The 25,177-nt window shown below is 43.0% G+C and overlaps 2 protein-coding genes across 6 annotated transcripts; one reads left to right on the plus strand and one right to left on the minus strand.

The window, feature by feature from the left end:
- Positions 1 to 903: 903 nt before the first annotated feature.
- Positions 904 to 12,830, minus strand: RBBP4 (RB binding protein 4, chromatin remodeling factor). 3 transcript variants are annotated; one of them, XM_087939514.1, is made up of 12 exons: positions 12,504 to 12,830; positions 10,438 to 10,585; positions 9,223 to 9,368; positions 8,630 to 8,803; positions 7,112 to 7,227; positions 6,860 to 7,020; positions 6,579 to 6,705; positions 6,290 to 6,367; positions 5,725 to 5,801; positions 5,583 to 5,640; positions 3,620 to 3,730; positions 904 to 1,850 (listed from the first exon to the last, which is right to left on the minus strand). In XM_087939514.1, the coding sequence occupies exons 1-12, from the start codon at positions 12,709 to 12,711 to the stop codon at positions 1,785 to 1,787; spliced, it is 1,470 nt and encodes a 489-aa protein (XP_087795640.1). In that variant the 5' UTR covers positions 12,712 to 12,830; the 3' UTR covers positions 904 to 1,784. The 3 variants fall into 3 exon arrangements, with proteins under 3 accessions (XP_087795640.1, XP_026558523.1, XP_026558522.1); XM_026702738.2 differs by lacking the exon at positions 12,504 to 12,830 and adding an exon at positions 11,790 to 12,061; XM_026702737.2 differs by lacking the exon at positions 12,504 to 12,830 and adding an exon at positions 11,498 to 11,601.
- TSLIG1 (tRNA splicing ligase complex subunit 1) lies at positions 12,042 to 24,749 on the plus strand. 3 transcript variants are annotated; one of them, XM_026702743.2, is made up of 7 exons: positions 12,042 to 12,528; positions 17,333 to 17,357; positions 18,205 to 18,326; positions 20,538 to 20,620; positions 21,033 to 21,085; positions 21,519 to 21,555; positions 22,191 to 24,749. In XM_026702743.2, exons 1-7 carry the CDS (start codon positions 12,441 to 12,443, stop codon positions 22,275 to 22,277), a joined length of 495 nt encoding a protein of 164 aa, XP_026558528.1. In that variant the 5' UTR covers positions 12,042 to 12,440; the 3' UTR covers positions 22,278 to 24,749. The 3 variants fall into 3 exon arrangements, with proteins under 3 accessions (XP_026558528.1, XP_087795643.1, XP_087795644.1); XM_087939517.1 differs by lacking the exon at positions 22,191 to 24,749 and adding an exon at positions 21,644 to 22,150; XM_087939518.1 differs by having other exon boundaries at positions 12,120 to 12,311.
- Positions 24,750 to 25,177: the final 428 nt, after the last annotated feature.

Raw genomic sequence — 25,177 nt, forward strand, 5'->3', positions numbered from 1 at the left:
GAGGCTAGCGGGGAAAGTGGATTTAGATAAGACAATTTATATGGCCAGTGATTCTGAGCAGCATACAAAGTTTTAAGTGTGTCGTCGTCCCCGACTCACAGGGTACTTCTCACATACCTTCACATCATGCCCCCCCCCCCAGGGCAGGGGGCTACCTGCCTGCAAGCCTGAAACTGGCAACTTCCTCCCAGCGCCGCCCCCCCCCCCCGAATTCTGATTGTGGGAAACTGGCAGGAAATTGCCTTGCCCAACCACCCGGGTGACAGCAACCAGGAATGCAGGAAGTGCTGTTGCGAAGTGGTGCGGAACAGAACTACTATGCGCAGAACTATTGCAAAAAAGCTGCATACGCACAAGCAAACATAGCTTTCAACATTAGGACCATCTTTAGTCAGTTGCACATAATCACACAATTTTTATTCCCTAAGAACAATTTACTTCAGCTGATCTATCTATACAGGGTAGCCCTTGGTTGTTTAGCAACCATTCAGTTACACGAGACTCCCCCCAAACCTACTTACCTACGCCCCCCCAACTCACACACCACTCCAGTTACACACACACTCATTTTGGCAATAGTTTGCAGCATCCCAGAGTCACATGACAATTTGTGACTTTTTTTTTTTAAATTTCTGGCAGAAAACACCCATGGGGAAAATAGATTCATTTAATCCCCATGGCATTCACTTAACCACCATAAAATTGTCAAAATATTGGGTACAATCACATAACACATCAATTTATGACCACAATGACTTATGATTGTAGTTCCAGGGTCAATTATGATTGTAACTCAGGGAGCATCTTTACTTTCTAAGAAACCTAAAAGACAAACTTTTCAAAAATATATAATTTGTTAAAAGATCTACACATGTTCAGGTGAAGAAAAAAAGACGAGTCACATTCTACATAAAAAATGAATTTATTTCAGTTGAAGTTCTTTACAGAGTTCATGAAGTTACACTGGATGCTGGTGAAACAGTTAAATCCACACAGCAAATATTTGGGGGGGTGGGGGTGGGGGTGGACTGAACTAGCTTCATGGTTCTTGATTATGTATACCTGCTACCAGTGCTCAATTCTAGGAAGCTGGGCATGAGGTCTGCAATCTATCACTCAGCTGAAACACCTTTTACAACTTGGTTCCCAAGTTAAAACACAAAAACAAAAACAAGAAAGATAAAACACATTTCAAGAGAGATAGCGACAGCCGAGCAATGTGCAGATATGTAGACCATCCCCATATTATATTCATATCCTAACATCCTAAGATGCCTTATTGGAAAATGATAAGAGGGAAGAGGATGTTGCAGAGAAACCTAGGAAGAAAGTCTTACAGCAGCTAGAGACGCGAACGAGGATTGATGAACCTGCGTTGGATTTATTTAAGCCAAGAACTTGGTGATTAGAGAACAAGAGTAACTCCAACTCTTTTATTGGAGGGCATCAAAAGTATTTATAGTAAGAGAATCCCCTCTGCAACTTGTACTGCAACGGTTTGAGCATACCTTGTATTTTTTTAAAAATCACAAATTAATCTTATAGTTGTGGCAACAGATATTCACACTAGCATAGCTCACAAATTCTTTAGAAGAGAAATGGTCAAAAAGGCCAATCTGTCAACATTCAACAGCAGCCTTTTACATTCTCAGTCGAACAGCATTCACAAATGAGCGGCTGGATGCACAGGGTGTGACTTCTTTCTCTCAAATGTTGTCAGTCTTAGGATAGTTAGAAAAGGCAGGAGGAGGACAGGAAGAGAAATAAGAAAAGGGGCCACGTGTCTAGGATCCTTGTCCTTCTGGATCCACGCTTCCTTCAGGATCTTCATCGTTATATATGTTCTCAGCCTACATAGGGGATGAATAGAGAAATAAGTATTGATTCGGTGGGCAAAGCATACCAATTCTGAAGGCAACTGTTAACTGTTCCAACTGAAGAGAATATATGCAGCTCAGAGTTGAACTGCATTGTCCTTGGCGCTCTCTGAGCTCGGTGGCTTGTCTGCAAACTTCCATTACAATTCACACCTTGACGTTACTTTGCTTACCCAATGAGGTACCATCAATGTGAATTGCAAGGAAATGCCTCCAAGAAAGCCACCAAGCTCAGGAAGCACCAAGAACTTCACAATTTTTAACCGTGTCACTGACAGGTAACATTAAGCAGCTTTAACATGCAACAGTGTTTATCTATTGTACGTAAGGATTCTATTCAGTGGTGGGATTCAAATACTTGAACAACCAGTTTGCCCAGGGTAAGGTTGGCCGTCATGAGATATGTGGCCAACCCCGTCCTCCAGTTCCACTGCACATGCGGGACGAGTCTCTTGCAATGGCCAACCTGACCCCAGGCGAATTGGTTGTTAAATTACCTGTTCCTCTCCTCCCCCCTCCCCACCCCCCCAGGCTATCAACATGGATCCTGGGCACTTGCTGCTGCAATGGAGAAACCTGGAAATGGAGCTGCCGGCATGAGGGAAGGAGGAGGAGCAAGGAGGATGGAAAGCGGCTCCCTTCTCTCGCGCAGGCGGCTCTTTTGCCCGTTTCTCCACTGCAGCGCAGTGCCACACCACGGAGCTTGCCCCACCGCCACTGCCCAGATGCCCTGGCTTCTCCCAAACATTTGCCTACCCGATTGCCAGCTCCATCCCGTTTCAGGCCATCATGTGCAGGGAAACGTTCGTGGAACTTAAAAAAAAAAAGTTCAATCAATTCCAAACTCGTGAGGGGTGTTGTTTTTTGCGAGAAGTAGGAATTGATTGAGCTTTTTTTTTTTTTTTTTAGTTCCACTAACGTTTGTTTCCCTGCGCGTGACGGCCTGAAACGGGCTGGAGCTGGATATCAGGTAGGCAAACAAATGCTTGGGGGAAGCGAGGGCACCTGGGCGCTGAAACGGGCCAGTCTCTAGCCAGCATCTACCAGCACTTAAAACGTGACCGCTTCCCACCTCTGGCCAGGAAGGGGCAATTGGCAGGGGCGCTGGCTTCAGCACCCGCCCCAACCCTCTGGCACTCCGCCGGCACTTTGGCCCCGGGCTGCCACCTTAGGTGTGGCCCCAGTGAAATCCCTGGAGTTTTCGCCTGGGTAACGTGACTGAATGTTTCTGTTGCTCCCCACTTAGACTTTTGGGGAGGGTCCCCCCGCCCCGCCAACTGGAAGGATGCTGAACAAAAACCAGATGTGCTCCAGAACACACAGATTTTTCCGGAATATGTCTAACTGGTTTGCCACACTCAGCAAAAACGTTGGGTATGATTAGTTGTGACCGGCTGAATCCCACCACTGATTTTATTATTCTTTCCTCAAACACCGGTGATAAATTCCCTTGATTAGCATAAGGAACTTTCAACATACTCTAGAACAGGGTTGCCAAACTCACATTGCCACATGACGGATTGTGACACTTTCCCCCCTTTCGCAAAACTGGGGGTGGGCGTGGCCAGGGTGTGATGCCTTGGAATGTCACATTCTTTAAAGACATTGCCATAATAGAACTAATTCTAGGGTCAACACTGTTCATGCAAGGAACGATTAAAAGATTAAAAACTAACCGAAGCAATGGAACAGGCAACTAAAATTTGCACTTTGGCTTAGCCTTGAAATAACCAAATACGTACCATCTGCCACACTTGCATTATATTGTCTTCTGATACAGAACAAATTACCCAGGGTTCATTGGGATTCCAGGAGAAGTCAGATATCTTTGCAGTGTGACCCCCATGAATGAACTAATATCAAAATCAAGAGAAAGTGACAAATACACAACAGCAATGGGGCATACTATCAGAAACAAACTTCATAAAATCCAAGAGACGTAAAACATATCTAGAATACAGTAAAATATTGGCCTAGCAGTAAAGATGCTGGAGTTTTCTATTTTAACTTACATGGACATACAAAGTCAACATGTGCAAAATTTATAGCAGGAACTGAATTTTTAGGCTCTAAAATAATCCCATTTCTTCTTCAATTTCTCTATTATTGATGTGGCTCAATGGTTTTTCAGAAATTACTCCTCAAAACCAAAATAGTTTATGGTATTCTGTTAAGACTGGGGATAGATCATGGAAAAACACTGAGTTGTTTGGAGATTAACTTCCTGGAAATCAGAGGAAAAACTAAGGCGGACCAGACTGATACAACCTGGAGGAGAAATGTTACGCAATGTGATCACACTCAAAAGCCACTATAGGGTCCCTGAGCAAGCATCATTCGACCATACACCTTATTTTACTACCTCTTTTACTGTGGTGTGGATATGGAAAGCACATCTCAGGACAAAACAGATCATAACAGAAGGTGGCAAAAGCAAAACGTTCAGTCAGGCAGATTCTGGAATTTTGGGTAAAAGATGGAGGAGGGAATCACTTCAAACAGAGAAAAGAAACAGAGAATACCACTGTGGCAAGATAGGAGGGGTCCTTGGTGCTCTCTGAGCTTGGCTGTTTTCTTGCAGATGTTTCATTACCCAACTAGGTAACATCATCAGTGCTAATAAGGAGTGGGGTTTGCTCTCAGTTTATATTCTAGTGCAGGCGTGTCAAACTGGCGGCTGTGGTCAGGATGCGTCACGTGCAGGCCACACCCACCACCGCTCTGCAAAGGGAAAGTCACGATAGATCACGTGACAGCAAAGTGACCTGGTTTGACACCCGTGCTCTAGTGGCTTACCCTCTCGGTCTTGGTAGAGATGGTCTTAGGGCAGGCGTCAAACTCAAAGCCCGTGGGCCGGATCTGGCCCACAGGGTGCTTAGATCTGGCCCCCAGGGCCGCCCTGAGGACCGTAAAGGACCGTTTTTGGCCTTCAGAGTGCGGCTGGAGAGGCCGAAAACAGGCTGTGGGGGGCCGCACTCCCCCAGGGCCCCTTTTGACTGGCAGAGGCACTACAGGCAGTCCTTTGATATTGCCAGGCCAGTCCCGTGGGCCTTGAGTTTGACACCTGTCTTAGAGGGTCTCTGATTGGGCTATTTACTGTTGATTGTTTGGCAGTTCCTTGACTAGGCTTATTGTCAGTCTGATGTTTATTCTGGAGTAAATCGATGCTTATCAGGGTGCTGATTGTTGGCGGGGAGAAGTTTTGATCTTTTGATTCCCTTGTTGGCTTGTTGTCTCTTTTGAACAATATGCAGGTATTGTTTATGTCTATGGATGTCTAATTTGTCAGAGTGCCAGGCTTCTAGAAATTCCCTAGCATTTGGGGATTCGGCTTGGGGTAGGTCAGTTTCCCAATTGAAACTATGGTTAACTGTGAAATTAAAGTTTTCATCATGTCTTCTGACCGCTAGTTGGTATTCATGGATGCATTCTGTCGGTCTTCTGCCTCTTCGTCCTACTGTTGTAGTCACTGTAGATGGCTCCTGTTTTTGTTTTTTTTCTGGGGTTTCTGGATCTTTTGGTTTACTTAGGACGTTTTGAAAGGCTTTAGCTGGCTTGTGTGCTACTCTGATGCCATGTGGCTGTAGTAGTCTGTTGGTAGTTTCTGAGATGTTCTTGATGTATGTTAGTGTTATTCTTTTTAGGGCTTGTGTTGGTTGTACTGTATTGGGTTGAATGGTTGAGTAGATTAAAGTACCCACTTACCAGCAATTCAGGGGGACCATCTTCTGCATCCTCAGGAGATTGTTCTTCTCCAATTTTACTAGAAAAGAAGCAGCTGAATTATATGAAAGCCATTCCTGATAAAAAAATTATATACATGTCATTACACTAATTTGATGCTCACCTCAAATCCCAGACATTCAGTCGGCGATCAGTACCACTGGAGGCCAAAATAGTTTCATTATGTGGTGACCATTGAACCTGTGGAGTAAGACGATGCAAAACACATTGTTGTAGTACAGGCAGTCCTCACTTAATGACAATTTGAAACAGCAACACCATTGTGTGTTGCATGTGCATGTGACAGTGATGGATTTATAATCTCTCTTCCACCAGTGATTAACCAAATGTGAGACATTTCATGACCATAATCTATCTCAATTTTTATTAATCCTTCTCTAACTCAAATGCTACAACATACCACTTGGGGGACCGTCCTCAGACATGTGAACTATTTGGTTACAACAATCTTATTTCCTAATCTTAATTCCATTCACTGGCTAAGTATTTGGCTTAAGAAAGCTTAATGGCGAGTAAACTATTGCGCACACCCCTTGAGCAAAAAAAATGGAACAGTACATTAACCAAATGTTTGCTTTCATTGTAGAACTTTTGAAAGATCTTCTTAAAAACAGTCAACTTGTTGAATGATCAAGAGCAAGGCATTCCATAACCATTATATGAATTACCTGAAATATTTCATCTTTATGTGACTCAAAGGAATGTAGCTTAAGTTTCAAGTTTCTCAGATCCCACAATGCAACAGTCTGTCCAGGAAGATAAAACATTTTGACAAATTAAAACATTTACCCTTTATTTCATATATAGCAGTCAATATAGTGCAATCATATGTCCAATACCTCAATACCAAAAAAAACCCCAAAACCACCAAAACAAAAACCCCTATGTACTATGCTGATCAAAATAAAAAGAGCCATAAACTGAAACCAAACACTACACATAATTCTAGTTAGGTACCTTATCGGCTGATCCTGTAGCCAGGATGAACTCGCTGTAAGGATTGAAAGACAGGCAATTCACTTCAGCAGTGTGAGCATCTACCGAATGGCTTGGTTTAGAAGTGTTGTTTGAACGGGTGTCCCAGCTTAAAAAGAAAGAAAATAAATTCAGTTTGAGAAACTATTTTCATAAGCTAGTAATATATACATTATTGTAAATATGATTAACAAAGCCCTCTTCTCTTTATAAAAAAATAAACCAGAAATTCAGTTTGAGTTAAGGGATGCTGCTTTGCTTACATCATGAGTTTCTGATCATCAGCAACAGATCCAAAAAGAGATTCGTGGAGCAAATGCCAGGAAACATCCTCTACCACAGCTGTATGACCAGTGAAGATAGTTTTAGCATCCACCACTTTCCCTTCCTTTGGAACAGCACTTATGTCCCACAAGCAAATAGTCTTAAACAAGGAGAGAAAGTGTGTTTTGTTAGGATAATTTTACCTGGCAATTAATACATGTAATGGGATGTCTAAGTACGTAACTACTCACGTGGTCATCAGATGCACTAAGCAAATGTCCACTAAGATTTGGATTCCAAGACAGACCATAACCTTCTTTTTGATGCCCCCGAAGACGCAGATCTGGATTGCACTCCCCGGAAGGATCTACAAGGAAAGCAGCGGCTCAGCAAGAGCACAAATGTAATAAAATAATAATCTTTGCTTCTCATTTTTTTAAACATTTAACACTAGGGAATTGCAAATAGCAAGCATGTAATTTCTGTGAAAAAGTGTTAGCTTTAATACCAACCTGAAACAAAATTAAGAAAAATGTGGGATAGAAATGTTAAACTGACTATGTCAACTGCATATAAAGAAAATTTGTATGAAATTTTTTACAGATGGCATTTTGCTCCAACAAGATTAGCAAAAATGTATAAGGATAGATCTACTAAGTGTTGGAAATGTAATCAAACCTCTGGTTCATATTACCATATGTGGTGGACATGTCCACATACTTGGTTGGAAAAAATGATGAAACATTTATATATGAAACCAGATATATTTTTATTGGGCATTCTACCAGAAAAAATATGTTAAGACTATATACTTGATTTTATATGTACTAACTGCAGCTAGAATTGTATATGCTCAACAATGGAAGTGTGATGAGATCCCAACTGATGAGAAGGTAATTAAGAAAATATTAGAATGTGCAGAATGGAGACACTAACGCTTACTATTAAGGACAAAGAAGAAACTAAATACTTTTTGACATATGACTTATTTTATCAATGGCTAGACAATAAAAACAGAAGTTAGAAAGGGACAGGATAAATGTTAAAATGGAAATTTGTTAAAATGGACAAACAAAATATTGTTAGTACAGTATTAATTTTATTGTGATATATTATTACAAACACTTTATTGATTGCCTAAAAATAATGGTGCCCTATTTGATTGAAATGGATTTTTTATATATTATACTAATAAAACAAATAAAACTTTAAAAAAAGAAAGAAAACTTGACTGTCTAGTTCAGGGGTGTCAAACTCGATTTCATTGAGGACCGCATCAGAGTTGGGGGTGGGGGGGGGCTTGGCCAGGTCAACGTCACTCATGTTGGAGGCGCCCAAGCCCTCTGCCAGCGAAAACGGGACCCCAAGGTCTGTTTCCGGTTGCAATGGTCTCCTGCAACCCCTGCCAGTGAAAATGGAGCTTGTGAGGGCCGCGGGCCGCCTTCCCAGGTTCCGTTTTTGGCTGCGAAAGCCTCCTGCAACCCACTGCCAGAGGCGCCACTGGCTGGTTGTCCACTGTTTCCAGGGCAGCCCCGCAGGCATGATCTAAGCATCCCATGAGCCGGATTTGGCCCGCAGGCCTTGAGTTTGACACCCCCTGGTCTAGCTGAACCACATCATTAAACCGTTACTCAAAATCCTAACCACTACCATATGTTTTTCAATGCCAGAATGCATACATGTTTATTTTCAAATAATAATTACTTAGCCTATTATAACATTAAGACTATATTTCTAAACAAATGGAAGACATGCAAATCGGCAGAAACCTGGTTTAGACGGATGTTTGGTATAATCAAATACAAGAACATCACTGGATGGAGTTTTTGTAGCAATAATGCAAGGATTCTGAGGCATGTAACGGGCTCTATTCACTTCTCCTTCATGGTTGATCTTTATTTCAATTTCGATTTTTCCACTCACAGATCCAAAGCCGCCAAATTCTGGAAATAAAAGATAAGGTTTATAAACTCGAACTTTGTTGCTCATCAGAGGATATGAATTGAGAAAAGAAATATAAAATATAACAGTGAATGCAATAATACAATGCAGCATCCTAAAACGCTATTGCTGATTCCTAAAGTGTTTTCAAACAAACGTGGCATTAAAAGCTTTCCTTTGATTTACCATAAAGAAGTCAAAATCCTGACGTTTCATATTTAATGTTACAATACTAATATTTTCTATCAGCTCATTACGCACCTAATACATACATAACTGATTGATTTTAAACCTTTTAGCCAATAAAACCAAAACAAGGAATCAGCTACTGCTAAGAAGTACACAAAAGATGCAGTTGCACAAGCCATGTTTTAAACAAGAGGTCTAAACCCACAACTCAAAACTTGAACTTTTCTCTTACCTCCCTTTTCACTGTCATAATGTGAGGCATCAAACTGGGCGTCGTCATTGGGGAGCTGAACACTGGCTATCACAAGGTGGTTTTGCTCATCCGAAGTATGGGTCCCAAGAACTAGCCGGTGAATGCTGAAATCTTTGCCTTCGGGTCTGCAATGCCATTAAAAAATGAGACGGGGTTGAACTTAAAAGGAAAAAAGAAAAGCTAGACGGATTAAATAGAGTCAGTGAACACTGCAAAGAAAAAACATCCTTTGAACACTTAAGGCATCCCTAAGTAATAAGAATATTTTGCTAAGAAAATGAAGAAAGAGCCAAAAGCTCTGGCTATTTCGTACATTTTCAAAAACAAGGCAGACTTTTTGTGGAGGAGTGGGGGAAAGACCACCCAGATTTCTTCTGCTACAGCTACACTAGGGCTCCACTGGGTAGAGGAGGAAATAAAAGCAGAATCTGCTTGTAGAAAAATCTGTTTGCCAAATTCTTTTGAGCCAAAGTACCATTCCACACAAGAAAGAGCTGTACAATAGAATATGGCCTAACTCTGAGAAGGCATTACAGTAAAGGTATGTGAATCCCAAGAATGAGAGAAATAAATTCAAGTCCCACCTTAATTGGTTTAGCATTAAGATGAATTAGAGAGGGGCTTTGATAGCTTCCTGGTACATTGTAATTATAGGAAAGCCTGTCCCAAGACTCCACATGATTCCCGTTTCTTGGCTATTCCTACCTTCAAGATTTGACTATTATTTTCCCAGGACTGAGTTAATTTTTCTGCAACAGCTACATTTTAGATTTTGTTTTGGCCGAACACTACATAATGGTTTAGCAAAACTTGTGGAACAAAATTTATTTTGATTTAAAATAGGTGTTTACGTTTCACCCTTGTTTATTATAGGTTAATAAAAACAGTTGCAAAAGAAAATTAAAAGTATGGTGAGGACTACTCTATACATTTAAATCTTACCCTCAATATGCACATGTTAGAACTCAATTCCTATAGAACTTAGAGGACTAGAAAACTAAACACTTTTATAATTTTATGCTGAGGGAGCAAGCAGACTGCAAGAAACACATGCACGCATGCAAAGATTATTGGTACCTAGAGTTAATAGGAGCAAGGTCTTTAAGTTACGTTTATGCTAAATGCCTGTTTATTCAGAAGTCTCACTGTGTTCAATATTTATACATGCTTAAACTGTAATTCTTAGAAAATTACCTGGTTACATCAGGAAGCCACTGAGCAGTCAAGCTGGGCCATTCTAAGGCATGTGTCATTACAAGATCATAAAGAAAGGGGGTATTCTTTTTCCATATTTTATATTCTTCATTGATAACCCGTTCCTCCACAGCATCATCAAAGGCAGCTAAAATATAACATCAACAATGCAATTGAATTAATTTTATAGTTGCATGAAAACAAATTATTAGTAAAGCAAACTATTCAGAATGAGATAAGAGAGGAAAATACTTTTTATATATCACAGAAGTATTGATATATACTCACAACCTGCAAAATGCACAAAATCTAGTTAATTAAACCTGCAATCCTACACTTATGTGACGGTTAACGTAGACAGGATAATTATCACCCATATACAGAGGAGCACATCATTTTTTTCTCTGTGGTCAGAAATTATTTTACACAACATCAAGGTTAAAGTTCCAAGTCTGCCGGCAATCTTTTTCAGAAGACGGAACGCAACAGGAGGGGGGGTCAGATTGTCATTTCTCCTCCAAAAGACAACCGGATTCTGGCGTGCAGCACAACAAAGAGGCCGGGCTGAGGCCTCCATCTCGGCTACCAAGCGGCGATGCTTCTTCCTGGTCTGCTTCGTCTCAAGGAAAGCAACCAAACCGCGCGGAAGAGCGAGACCGGCTCACGGCGCTTCCCGCTGCCAGAGCAGCCGAGAGGGCTGCGCTGGGCCCACAATGGCAGGGAACGCGCCCCCCCCCCCCCGCCACGGCCCGGCCCGCAGGAGCCACGGGGCTGCGCCGCCCAGAAAGGCCGGGGCGGAGGAAGGCCCAGCGGCCCCCACTTACGGCCTCGTAACCCTCCCGCGCCCGACGGTCGGCTCCCGGGCAGCCGCGGCACGAGCCTCGTTCCCCCGGAGGGCGGCGACCCGGCTGCTGCTGAGGGCGGCGTGGGGTTGCATTGCCGGGGAAATGGGGGGTGGCAGAGCGCCAAACCGCCGCCCCCCCTTCCAGGAAACAGGGAAAACAGTCGGGGAGCCCGCCCGGCAGCCCCAGCCGGCCCCGAGATTCCCGCCGGCCCCTACCTGAGCCATCGGGCAGCCCAGCCCGTCTCATTCCGGCGCACTTGCAGCCGCCGCTGCCGCCGCCGCCACCGCGAGACCCAGAAGCGCGGACACCGCCGCGGGGGAAAGAGTCAGAGCGGGCGGGCCCAGCGCGCGGGGCGCACCCTATTGGGCGGCGCCGGGGATACGGGGCGGGGCCAGACGGACAGGCGCCGGGATTGGCTGAGGGGCTCCCCGCCAGGGCGGGAAGGGAGTGCGGGAGCGGGGCCTGTTCCGGCGGAGTCCTCCCCTCGGGAGAGCGCGGCTCGCCTACCTTCCTTATCCGCCATGATGGCGACTCGTCGAAGGGGCGCGCGCGGCGGCGCGGCTCCCGGTTTCCGACGGCTGACTGCCTGGGCACGCCTGTTATCGTTTGGCGAAGCCGCCGCCGGTTCCTTTGCGGACGCCCCCCCCCTCGTTCGCCCGTCGCCTCAGAGCCGCAGCCGCGCGCGACGCGTTCGCGCCAAAGGCAGCCAATCGCAGACCCTCACCGCCGCGGCCTCCTCCGCGAATCACGAGCGCGGGAATGGCGGAGGGGGGCGGGGCAGGAAAGGCCACGCGCGCGCCAGCTCCCTGCCGCTCCCTCCTCCCCCCCCTCCTCCCTCAGCGCGTCAGCCGCCATTTTCGTCCGAGTCCGGGCTGGGCTGCGCTTCCCCGCGGCCCGTCCCTCTGCCCTTCGCTCGGAGGAGGCCGGGCCTTTCCCCCTGCCGGGATAGGTGGCCGCGCAGAAATCCGGCCGGGGAAGCCGCTTTGGAGGAGGCAAAAGGGAGAGCGGGGCCGAGGGTGTCGCCGTGAGGTGGGATCGGATCTGCCGGGGCTTGGATAAGGATAAGCCTGGGATAGGACCCCCCAGTCCACCGGCCAGCCCCCAACCCAGCGCCGAGGGAGCCTCTGCGGGCGCCTCGGAGCAGAGCGGCCCGGCCCCATGGCGGACGACGGGCGGGACTACGGCCTGACCGAAGCGCAGCAAGGGGTCAAAGCCAAATACCCGGCCATCCAGAAGAAGTACGAATGTGAGTCCTGCCCGCCTTTCGGCTCCCTGCCATGGGCGAAGGCGCGAGCTGCGGGGAAAGTTCGGCGGCCTCGCCTCCTCCGCCCGGGGGACCCAGATGCAGGAGGTGCTGCTGCTGCTGCTGCTGCTGCATGGACGGCCGGCGAGGAGTCAGGCGGCCTTCGCCTCGTTTCAGCTCCTTCATCGTAATCAGTTGCTTCTTCGCACTTTAATACTCCTTGGGGAGGTTTCCCTTTCTTTTCCATTGGTCTTTGCTCAACGATGGCTTTTAGCAGAGGCCGCCAAACTTGGCCGCTTGAAGACTTCAACTCCCAGAATTCTCCAGCCAGCTCTGAGAGTTGAAGTCCCCCCGTCTTTTTTTTTAATTTTATTGTTTTTAAGACAAACAAAACATAAAAACATCAAGCCGTCTTCCATATATATACATACAGTGTGCCGGTTGGTTTACAAATTGTTTTGTGCTTCCATTTCGTAGTCTTCAATTACAATTACATTGCATATAATCTCGCATTTTCAATCAAAAATTAAATACCTTAGTATCATTATTAATCAATCATTTGACTGTACTTTTATTCATTCATGTTTTACAAGATAATCATAATTTAGTTTATTTATAACAGTTCATATTATCATCCCAAATCTATCCTAAAATCATTTTGTAGATATAATAAGTACATCTTTATATATTATTTTCTAAAAGTCTACATATTTCATTACTGTATTTTATTGTCTAACCATTGATAGAATAGATCCCAAATTTTATAAAATTGTTTATCATCTGATTTCAAATGTCAGTCTACTCATTTCAGCACATTCCAATATTTTCTTAATAATTTCCTCCTGTAATGGTATTTTCTCATTTTTCCAGTTTTTGACAAATACAATCCTAGCCGCTGTTAATACATTTACAATCGGATATTTCAATTCTTTACTATATATTTCAGGTACAATTCCCAATAATAATATCTCTGGTTTCAAGTCTATATGCTTTTTTGTCATTTTTTCCCAACCACATGTGGATTTTAGACCAGTATTTTTTGGCATCCGCACAAGTCCACCACTTATGGTAATATGAGCCAGGTGTCTGATGACATTTCCAACATTTTTCGGATTTATTCTTGAACATTCTTGCTATTCTTGTCGGGGGAAAGTGCCACCTATAAAACATCTTATACGAATTTTCTTTATATGCTGTTGACATTGTCATTTTATAATTTAGAGACCACAGTTTTTGCCATTTCTCTAGATCAATCCCATATCCAAAATTCTTCCCCCAAGCAATCATAGTTTCTTTAACTTGTTCTTCTAATTTAATTTCTAATAAATATCCATACAATTTTTTAATCACCTTTTCATCAGTACCTGTCAAAGTCTTACCTAAATCAGTCAGTTTATCATAGAAACCTTCTGTTTTAGAATCTTTGTCATACCTTGAATTTGTGCATATGAAAACCAATTCATCTTTATACCTTGTTTCTCTAATTTTTGCATAGATTTAAGTTTACCCTTTTCATTCAATATTTCACCATATCTAACTGTTTGTTCCTTTTTATATATTATAGGACAGGAAAATGCTTCAATAGTTGATAACTAGACTGGAATTTTCAAATAACATTGCCTTTTAGTCTTCTCCCAGTTTAACTACAGAGACTCCCATATATAATGTCTTCGAAAATACCCCTGTGTTTTAGTTCTTTTATACCATAGAAAAGCATGCCACCCCAACAACAGATTATGTCCTTCTAATGTCAACAATCTAGTATTTCTTAATGTTATCCATTCCTTAACCCACATCAAATTTGTAGCTTGGTAATACAACTCCCATTAGGCAAACCAAATCCTCCTCTTATTCTGGCATCTTGCAAACGTTTTAACTTTATTCTCGCTTTCTTACCTTGCCATATATATTTCAGCAAATTTTATTTAAATCTTCAAAATTATCTTTTCCAAGCCTAACTGGAATTGTTTGGAACAAATATAAAATTCTGAGTAATATATTCATCTTGATTGTTGATATTCTCCCTATTAATGATAGTTGTAAAATTTCCCATTTCACCAAATCTAACGCTATCTGCTGCTTAAGTTTAATATAGTTATTCTCTTTTACTGTACTACATCTTGCTGTCAAATGTATCCCCAAGTACTTGATCTTATTCGTGACCTGGATTTTCAATAGATCCGCCAGTTCTTCCTTTTGTCTTGATAGCATATTCTTTGTCAAAATCTTTGTTTTGTCTTTATTTATTTTCAAACCAGTCACCTTTCCATATACCTCTATCTTTTCTATCAATTTTGATGCTGTTTCTAGTGGATCTTCTAAAATGAAAACCAGATCATCTGAGGATGCTTGAAACTTAAATTCTTCCTTCCTAAGGAGATAGGTCTACAGTTCTTGATTTGTAACGGATGGGCCTCCTCTTTTGGGATAAGTGTAATATAAGCTTCTAACCATGATTTTGGTATCTTCTTCTTTAACATAACTTCATTCATAACTTCTAGCAATGGAAGGTTCAACGATTCTTGTAGTTTTTTGTAAAATTCTGCCGGAAATCCATCTGGGCCTGGTGCCTTTCTATTGTTTTGCTTTTTAAGTGCTTCAGTTAACTCCATCCTTTTATTGCTTTCTAACATTGTTTCAATCTCTTTAGGTATCTGGGGTAGATTAGCATTCTGTAAGTACTCTTTCCTCATCAATATTATCTTGTGTATATAGTTTCTCTTAATTGTTTCGTATAATTTCCTTCTTCTCTTTACTTCCATAGCAAACTTGGCCTTGATCATCTATTAACTGCAATATTTTCCTTGATTCTTTCTCCTTTCTCAGTTTATATGCTAACCATCTACCTGGTTTATTTGCATCTTCAAAATCGTTCTGTTTCGCACCTCTGATTTTCTGTGCTAGTTCTTTTTCCATTAGTCCCATTTTATGTTTAATTATATCCATTTTTAACTTAATGTTCTTTTTCTCTGACATTTTCTGTAGCTCTTTTTCAAGTCCTTTATACTCATTCTCTAATGTCTTAGAGGCTAGTCTTTTCGTGGTATTTCTTTTCCTTGTATAGTCTATTATCAAGCCTCTGGCATATGCCTTCATTGTATCCCATACATTCTGGATTGATGTGTCTTTTTTGTTTTCTCTAAAGAAAAAGGCCAATTCTTTCTCCATCCTCTGTATGAAGTCTTTTTCCTTTAATATAGTATTATTTAACGTCCATCTAGATCTTCTTTGTCCTTTCCATTTAATTGTCATTGGATTGTGATCTGCCCAAGTACTTGTTTCAGTATTTATTTCTTGAATATTAGTTATTAATTCTGTTGACATCCATATCATATCTATTCTGGACCATGATAAGTGTCTATTTGAATAGAAGGTGTATTGTTCAGTCTTAGCATTTCTTTCTCTCCATGTATCTTTTATTTCATCCACCATTTAAAAAAAAGATTTAGGGAGAGTCTTTCTATTTTGCTTTATTGTTTTCTGTGCTGTATAGTCCAGTTTGTTGTCTACAATTCCATTAAAATCTCCCATCATAACTATATTAGCATAGACCAGTTCAACTTTTTTCATATGTAATTTTTTGTAGAATTCTTCTTGTTTGTCATTCGGAGCATAGATTGCAGTCAGGAGTGTTTTCGTATTATTATCCATTATTTCCACCATTAGTATTCTTCCATCATCATCAGTATAAATCAATTTTGCTGGGGTGGTCTCTTTAATATATAAAACCACTCCTCTTTTCTTACATTGTGTCAAGGAAGTAAATATTTTCCCTAATTTTGGCTGTATCAACAATTGTTCATATTGTTTTTTAATATGTACTTCTTGTAGACAAATTATATCAAATTTTAATTTCTCTAATTTATGGAAAGTTTTCCTTCTTTTAACAGCTGAGTTAAGTCCATTTATGTTAATTGTAATCAGTTTTTTCTCTTCCATTATTATATTTTATAGGTAGGTTTAGCAGCTCTCGTAGATCTTAGTTCATGTTGCTCTTTAACTTCCACCTTTCCGCCTACTGCATCTTCTTTTTCAGTCGCTATTTGGCAGTCCTCTTGGAATTCAATTAGTGACATTTCTTTTTCTGTCTCCTCTTTCCCTCCAAAATATTCTGTATAAAATAATTCAGCTTTCTCAATTGAATCAATTCTATGCCTCTGTTCTTGCCATGTGAACATTAAACTTTCTGGAATCAGCCATCTATAATTCACCTCTTTTTAAAGTAAAATTTTAGTCAGAAATCGGTATTCTCTTCTCATCTCTCTCCTGGGTACTTGTTTCAGGACCACAATCTCCTTGTCTTTATATTTCTTAAAGCGGCCAAGTTTGGGGTTCTGGGAGTCAAAGTCTGCCAGTCTTAAAGCGGCCAAGTTTGGAGTTCTGGGAGTTGAAGTCTACCAGTCTTAAAATGACCAAGTTTGGAGACCTCTGCTAAAAATCATCATTGAACAAAGACCAATGGAAAACAAAGCGTGAAGAAGCAACTTATTACAATTAAGGAATTGAAACGAGGCAAAGATTGTTTGACTCCTCATTGGCCATCCATGCAGGAGGAGCAGTTTGGGATTCTTGGAGTTGAAGTCCACCAATCTTAAAAGTGGCCAAGTTTGGAGACCTCTGCTTTTTAGCATTGCTAAATCAATAGGTTTCTGTTTCCCAAAAATGTTGCTGAAATGTTGAATTTGAGAGGATTACATTTCCATTAGCAAATCAAAATTCTTGAGGTTGAGGCTTTATTGTGGTTTCTCTGGATCTCACCTTGATTTTAATTAATGGATTGTATGTGTTCTTTTTAAACCACCTTTAGATCTGGATCATACGGCTGATGTGCAGTGAGTATTTTTATTCAAGCATGTACTCTAATAAATGGAAGGAGGGAGGGCTAAGTTATGCCCATTCTTTCTCTAGTCTTCCGGAAAGAGGTTTTTCATGTCATAATCCCTCCTTAGTAACTCTAGCCTTATTGGGCTCTGGATATGCTAGACCAGCATTTTAAATCTGTCTACAAAGTGTTGTACCATGTTAAACTACTTATTCGTCTTGCTCCATACATTGTCCAAGTTCCCGTGTTATATTAAACCATAAAATTTTATCTTGGTTTGGTGTGTTTAATGAGATTTAATTAATTTAAGAGATTCTTAATTTGAGTCCATTAAATTAATTAAATTGAGTCTTTTATAATTTAGGAAATTTGTGACTGGGTTGTCAGGAAATTATGGCTTACAGAAATTATGCTTCGGGAAGGCAATTCGACTGAAAATCATTCTCCAGGCTGGAAGTTTCTCCAGTCTCCAATTCTATTTGTAAAGGGGAGGAACCAAATATGAACTCACTATCTGCAAAACAGGAGTTTATCTCCCTAAGATACATGTCTTCCTCAAAAGCTTCTAGCTAATATGGTTTTGTACTTGTTGGAAGATTACATAATTCCTCTGCAGACTGGGAAGAAGGGTGGGTGGAGACAAAGGTTTTTCCAAAGAGCAAGTTATTGTAGAAGCCACAGAATTAAAAGGGCATCTATTTATTGGAGATCTCAAAGTATAAAACATTTACCATTTATCCTATAAGTCAACTGAATTGTTCTTTCCGATAGTCTGGTCTTCAGATTTCTCATCTGTGTATTTTATTCTGGTGCTAGGCCCATCCTACCAAGTAGAATTAATTCTGGTTAACCTGTAGGTTGCACGCTTGGGGTGATTCCTTGGAAGAGGCATTTGAACAATGTGCTATGGCCATGTTTGGGTACATGACAGACACGGAGACTGTTGAACCTGTCGACACTGTAGAGGTGAAAGCGGAAGGTAAGAAAGCGCTGTTGGAACCTGGCTGTTCTAATCAGGCATTTCCCCAGAAGTTTTTGCTCACAACCTCCGCAGGCAGGGACAACTTTTAAGAAGTCTGCCTTGAATTACATGAGTGGTTTTAAAGAGCAAGGTATTAGATGAAGGCCTGTCAGTCAACCAGCCGAAAAGAGAGAGAAAAAGATTCCAGCACTTCTCCACCAGTAATTGGCAAGCAGACCAGCATAAATCAGGGGTGTCAGACTCACGTTGTCACGTTGTCGTTGCGTGATGAATCACAACTTTTTCTCCCCTTCATTAAACCGGGGGTGGGCCTGGCCAGCACGGATGCACCTGGCCTGCAGGCCACGAGTTTGACACCCTCGGCATCGTTTAACTCCGAGGTTAACTTCAGACTAAAAATCAAGTAAACAAGACCCCAATTGCCAAAGAAACAGCCATCCGTAAACAGCCCAACCAAATAATCCCTAAGACCGCCCCTACCCACCCACCCACATCCACACAGACAGGCAAGACACCAGAATATAAAAGGACAGCAAACCCCAGTTCTTACTAGCACTGATGATGTTACCTAGCTTGGTTAATGAAACGTCTGCAAGAAAAGAGCAAGCACAGAGAGTACCCAGGACCTCTCAGATCTGTCAGTGCATGAATGATTGATTAAATATACGGATCTGCTTTTATTGTGTATGAGACATTTCTCAAATGATTCCAAAGAAAACATCTGAAGTAAGATCAACTATTTAGTCCTTCTCTGCCCACCACAAAACGCAGGCCGATGGAAAACATTACTTCCACCCCAAAGAGATTGGCTTCTAGTCTGTTATGCCATGTGGGTGGGAGAAAGATTTATGGAAAATTCAAAATATATCTATATAGATCTTGTCTGATATACGGCAGTCATTAAAGTTGTTTTGTAAAGGGCTTCCTTAACTTTTCTTCAGTCAATCCTGCCCCCCCTGGGGTGGGGTGTAGCAGCTCTTGAGAAACTCATTGCTACCCGACTGTGATCTGACCATGACAAGGGGACCAAGGACAGGCCCTCCAATAATTCCAGGTCACACAGGCACTGCTCCGACAAGGGGACCAAATCGGGGTGTGTGACCACTATTCCTACTTGGGCCCTGGATGACCTGGGACAGGCCCATGGAAGTCCTGGTTTCCATGAAATCTTGGCCTACCTCTGAGCCCAACCCCAGGGATAGCAAGTTGAAATCCCCCAGAACTATAAGCCTGGGAAATTCCACCACCAGCCCTGCAGTGAGGTCCAGGAGCCCAGGTAGGGAAGCTGCCACACAGCAGGGAGGTTGGTATAGCAGCAGCAATCCCACCTGATCCCTTGAGCCCAACCTAAGAAAAAGGGTCTCACAGCCGGGCGATTGGGGAGCAGTGACCCTGGAGGCTACTAGAGATTCCCTGATAACAACAGCCACACCCCCTGAGGCGTAGACTGGTGCCAGGCTCCATAACCCAGTGGGCACATTTCTACGAGGGGAACACTTCTAGAATTTCATTTTAAGGAAAGGTACATTTAAATTGAGGTAAATTACTGGTGCTCACATGTTATGAAAGAGCTTTTGGGGATGTTTTCAGCTTTCTGGCCTTGTCATAAAACAAACTGCAGTTGAATGGCAAGTTGGTTCCCCCCCTCCCTCCAGTTGTGCATACCTGCAGTGTGACCTACAATGCAACCTGGAATGAAGGAAGAAGGCGGACAGCTTTTTCCACTGTTCACTTAGCCTGATGTGATCCAGAGTGTTTGAGGAACATTATCACATTTTTTGGATCTTTGACTCAATATGGATAAATTCTTAACCATTCATCAGGAACATAAAATGTCAAGCTATCATATTTACATAGACAATAGTGATTTACCTTGAGTAAACCTAGCTAAAGACAAACGTGCTTATTCAGTGGCAATTAAAACAGTTCTTCAAAGTTTTAAAATACTTGTATGCATAATTGCCGATTCCTGCAGGTAGGCAGAAAATTTAACCCTGTTGTCCAGGACAACAAGCAAAAAAAGAATGTTTTAACTTAGCTAAGAATGTGCAGGAAAATAAGGAGCCCTCCCAGTATGGTTCACACAAAGATCCTCTTTCATCTCCTTTGCCTGCCAGCTATTTAAGGCGAGAATCGGATGGGTTTGGGCAGGGAGGAGGAATTCTGCTTTGAAAATCCACCTGAGGTTTCTAATGTATTTTTCCATAGGGCATGATATGCTCTCTCTCCTCTTCCATTTCCTTGATGAGTGGCTCTATAAATTCAGCGCCGAGGAGTTTTTCATAGCCAGAGTGAGTATTTATTATTTTTCATGTTAAGAAATAGGGATATCTTACATACCGGCTCTTCATCCATTCTTACGAGGCTGAGGTAGAATCATAAGACTGCAAATAGTCAGTGAGGAAATCTAGAGGAGCAGGCATGTATTTTGTTAAGGTGCCACTAGTTGTGTTCTACTTGTGAATCAGATTTTTATAACTTAACTAGATTACATCAGCTGTTCAGGATGCTGGAGCAGACTAGAATATCAATTTGTAGGCTCTGCGAAGTTACCGCTTCAGGTGCACTTTGATGTAGGCAGAGAGTGCGGAATCGTTCTGCTTGGATTAAGGATCCTGGTACTCCGACATGCTACCAGAGCTGTGTGAAGCCTGTGAGGGTGTATAGATTTCGTACTAAGGTTAAATTCCTCCCTGTTTATAGGAAGTGAAAGTGGTTCACATGGACCGAATACGTTTCAAGATACGATCTATTGGGTAAGTTAAATTATCCAGAAGAGTTGAAGTTCTAAAATCTAAAGACTCTGTGACTTTCGTGGGAGATTCTGCAGCGTCCACATGGCTACTAAGCGTCATCCCTCTGCCAGGCTTCTGGTTCACTGTGATTTCTCATGAACTTTTGGGAAAGGAAGCGCAGGCCATTGGGATCAAATCTGTCTGCCTTGAAATCCGCGTTACTTTTCTGGGTTGGCGGGGGGGGAGAAAGGGGGGTGGTTTTGTGCGAGTGGGAGGCATGCTTGCACAGCTTCATTCAGTCCCACACGTGTGTGCCGGCCCTCCGCTCACATGGACAAATAGGGGAGCCCTGCTTTAAATGAGCCAGGAGGCTTCCCTCTCCTTCGTTGATGGCTTTTTAAAAAATGCTTGACTTTGGTAATCATCTCCATGATGGCTTTCTTTTATTTTCAAGGTGGGGAGAGGAGTTCTCTTTGCAGAAGCATCCCCAGGTATGCTCTAACAAGCTTGAATGTGGTTATTGTGGACTAGTGAATCAGAGTCCAGTCTGGTTTGATTGAGCGTCCTTTTGCATTGCAGGAAAACAATCGAAGGCTCATAACTTGCATCCACCACATAAAGTTCATTCCAACCTTTCAGCTAAAAGGGCACTGACTCAAATAATTGCAAATAGCTTCCCCTGGAAACGGCAACTTGGAAAAAAGCAAGCTCTCCTGTGGTTGGGTTCACACATTACCCTAAGTCATAGCTCATTTAACCATGATTTACTGAATAAGCCACACTTGCTTAGCTCCACATAACCACAGTTAAATAACCCATGCCTTACAAGCCAGTTAGTGGTATGGCTTGGCATGATTTATACACTCAGTAACTGCATTTATTTTCCTCTTGACTAGGAGGAGCCAGGACACTCACTGCCTCCAGTTTGGCTAAAGGGCTCTTCCCTTGTTAGTTGTTCTTAGTCTGATCCCGTGCAAAGGGACGCTGCTGCTCAAATAGTCACATCTGATTTCTGAACTCTGCTCTTGACAAGGATGTTTGAATTCTTCCTGAATAAGCCATGATTAAACATGGTTTGTTGAATTAGCAAGTTATTTACTGTTTTCTCTTTGCTTGTTCATCTCAGGGGACAGAAGTCAAAGCAATCACGTATTCCGCCATGCAGGTCCACGAAGAAGGAAAACCAGAGGTTTTTGTCATCATTGATATTTAAACGAAGGCCATTCTGTTGGGTGGTTCCTCTGCGTCTGGCCCTGGGAGCAACAGGAATCGTTTTCAGGAGGAGCCCAGAAGCCAGGAGGAAAAAAGCTCTGGGTACAGTTTCAGGCAGCAGCCATTGAGAAGATAATTGGCCGTGAAAGCCAGAGATGAAACTGTTATCTATTCCATGACAAGATCCTTCATGGAAATTAACCAGGATCAATTACTTTCTTATTTTAATTTTGCCATTTCCTCCACTTCCCCCTTGGGGAATATGTTGTTGAATATCCATTGGCTTTTGGCACTGATTACAGCCATTCAATTACACTGGGTTCCTTCCCCCTCCCACCCACCCCTCATGTAGCCATAGCCGGCCCTACCGGAGCCCAGGGCTGCCATTCTGGCGGGTGGACAGTCGGACGGAACCTCGCAGCAGTAATGACGCTGTGCCGCTGAAGATTGGTGATGGGTGGGACGTGCTGCGCATGCGCGGCCAACAGCTGAGGTGTGGGGTTTCATTATCTGTCAAGTGGCGTTCTCCTTGCTTGGAGAAAGTAAATTACAGGGTGTGGTGGAGGTGGTCGTGGCTATATTGGTCGTGGGCGGCACTCAGCCGGCAGCCCCGACAAAAGGCAAGTTTGTTGCTGGTCCCTTCCTGCTGTGTTTTTACGGCAGAGATCATTGGCAGAAGGTTTGCTTTTTGTCTTTATTCTCTGGCGTGAATAGCGGAAGCTGACAGCCATAAGAAACCACTGGAGGATGGGGCTGTAACGCAGCCCTCCTCCAGCCGGGCTCTCTGCGTGATTAGGTGGCCATGAAAGCACAACTTACATCTTCTTTTCTCCGTGATAAATTCTTTCGTAACCTCCATGACTGCTTCTAGCTGTGTGGTTTGCATGGACAAGAAGTTTAAAAGGGCCTGTTATTCACACGGTTGCAGATCTTACGGCATGGTTAAAACAAGCAGTCCCCAGATATGAACACACAAGGTGCGTCATACAGAGAGTTCTTGACTTACGACACTTCATTTAATGAGTGTTTGAAGTTATGGGCTCAGAAAAAGAACCTTCACAGTTAGGAGCGTGGTGCCAGGGCCGTGTGATTGCACGGTTGAGATCTGCCATCTTTCCAGCCAGTTTCTGGCAAGGAGTGTCAGTTGTGGAAGCTAGATCTCTTCTCAACTGCAGTAAAAGGCGTCATAAAATTGGGTCCAATCATTTGAGGACTTGCTTTACAACCACATTAACTTATTACGACACAAATTCCAATCCCTGCTGTAGTTGTCAATTCGAGGACCACCCCTCAAGTGTCTAAACCACAATCGGAGCCACGGTAGTCTTACTGGGGCCCAGAAACGTCTTCATGTAAAACAATACGTAAACGATGTATATTGCGGACTCCCTCTGTGGAGCAGAACTGGGTTGTCTTGCATGAGCTGTATGCCTGAGGCCATGAGACTGACAGGCATCCCAGGGCTCCTGCTATAAGCCAGTCCAGGGTCATCTTGCCCTTTCTGGGAGGGGTGGGGGTGTCTATCGGGAAGTCCAGGTAGGCCCCGTGTGCAGCTTCAGAGCTGATGAACACACATTGTCCCCCCAATATTTCCTGATCAGATGGTGCATTCCTCTTGCCATCGACTTGGGCTGCTGCCAAATCTCCCCACTGCGGAGCAGCAGAGACCCACCCCCAGGCTTCCTGGAGGGATGGTTTTGCGTCTCCGTAAGCCCCGTGGATTCCTCTGCAAGGGTTTGTGTCTGGCTGTGTCTCATGCTCAGTTTTGGTCTCATCCCAGATGATTTTGTTCCAGGCGTTTGAAGGCTCCTCCGTGCAAAAGAAAGCTTGCAAAATCAGGTGCAACTCACTGAACTGTCTTGCTTAGCAACATAAATTGTGGTTGTGAGTCAAGGTTGGCCTGGGGGAGGCTGGCAGAAGAGAGGTAACACACTTAGCAGCTGAGACCCTGCTGGTCACTGAGTCGCATACACCCCACCCCATTTCCACTCCAGCCATCGGAAGAGGTTGGGGATCGGGTGCTCCCAGGCCTGGATTCTTTCTATTAAAAAAAGGCTAGTAGGAAGCCTTTTAATGGTGGAGCCTGTCTGGCAAGACCAAAGAATGTTTATTCAGGGAGAATATGCCCTTGCAAAACTTGCATCAAATATGGGTGGTTAAAGAATTGATAATGGTAACAAAAGTTAGATATCCTGCATACCACAGCTGGAAGTTAGGAATAGGGTTGGCCGGCAGCAAATAGAATGTATATTAGATAACTCCTGGAGCGTTCATTAGCAAGGTTTAGAAATAGGAACAGCTAGAAACCAATAGAACAATTGTTAGATCCTTACTAAAATGTTTATTAGATTATATTTCTTATTTATCCCACCTTATACTTTAGTGAAATTGTATGAAGCTTGCTTCAGGTTCTTTGGCATTTTTGGCCAGGACCCCTTCTCTTGGAGCACTTCAATAAAAGCAAACAAATCTGCACCATGTATCTGGTGGTCTTCATTGGCTTTGGCACCAGGCTCAGACCCCAATGGTGGGGGGGGCTTGTCTGGGATTCCACTTCTGGATTTGACTGGAAGATACCAACAGCCACAGGAGGAGGGCTCCCAGACAGGTAAGACTAGTGGCTGAAAGGTATGTGAATGGTCTGAAATGAGTTTCCTAGTTGATGACCAGGATTGTGTGTTTCTGCATATGTCAGCTGCACCCACAGCCCATGAACTTTGGGCAATGACGGGGTGCCATGGATGGCAAGGGAGGTTGCAGGAATCCATTTGTCCCACCAATGCAAAGAGTGGACTGATTGAATGTAATAAGCCACTGTCTCGTGGTTCTCTGATGACCCAAAGGGGCGTGGCATGAAGGCAACCCAGTCAGATAAGCAATAAGGGTCCCTTTATTATCTCC

The sequence above is a fragment of the Pseudonaja textilis genome, chromosome 10 (assembly GCF_049901715.1).
Source record: "Pseudonaja textilis isolate UNSWEBS1 chromosome 10, rPseTex1.2, whole genome shotgun sequence".
NCBI classification, from domain to species: domain Eukaryota; kingdom Metazoa; phylum Chordata; class Lepidosauria; order Squamata; family Elapidae; genus Pseudonaja; species Pseudonaja textilis.

Bases quoted from the DNA above. Each gene is read 5' to 3' on its own strand.
- RBBP4 (XM_087939514.1), bottom strand. From the start codon at position 12,711: ATGAAGGAGCTGAAACGAGGCGAAGGCCGCCTGACTCCTCGCCGGCCG. The intron at 10,586-12,503 runs GTATTTGGCTTT...GTTATATTTTAG, and splicing joins TACTTCTTCTGGATGGCCGG to CTGCCTTTGATGATGCTGTG. The intron at 3,731-5,582 runs GTAAGTGGGTAC...TTTTGATATTAG, and splicing joins ATGGTCCCCCTGAATTGCTG to TTCATTCATGGGGGTCACAC.
- TSLIG1 (XM_026702743.2), top strand. From the start codon at position 12,441: ATGGCGGACGACGGGCGGGACTACGGCCTGACCGAAGCGCAGCAAGGG. The intron at 12,529-17,332 runs GTGAGTCCTGCC...AACCACCTTTAG, and splicing joins CATCCAGAAGAAGTACGAAT to ATCTGGATCATACGGCTGAT. The intron at 21,086-21,518 runs GTAAGTTAAATT...TTTATTTTCAAG, and splicing joins TTCAAGATACGATCTATTGG to GTGGGGAGAGGAGTTCTCTT.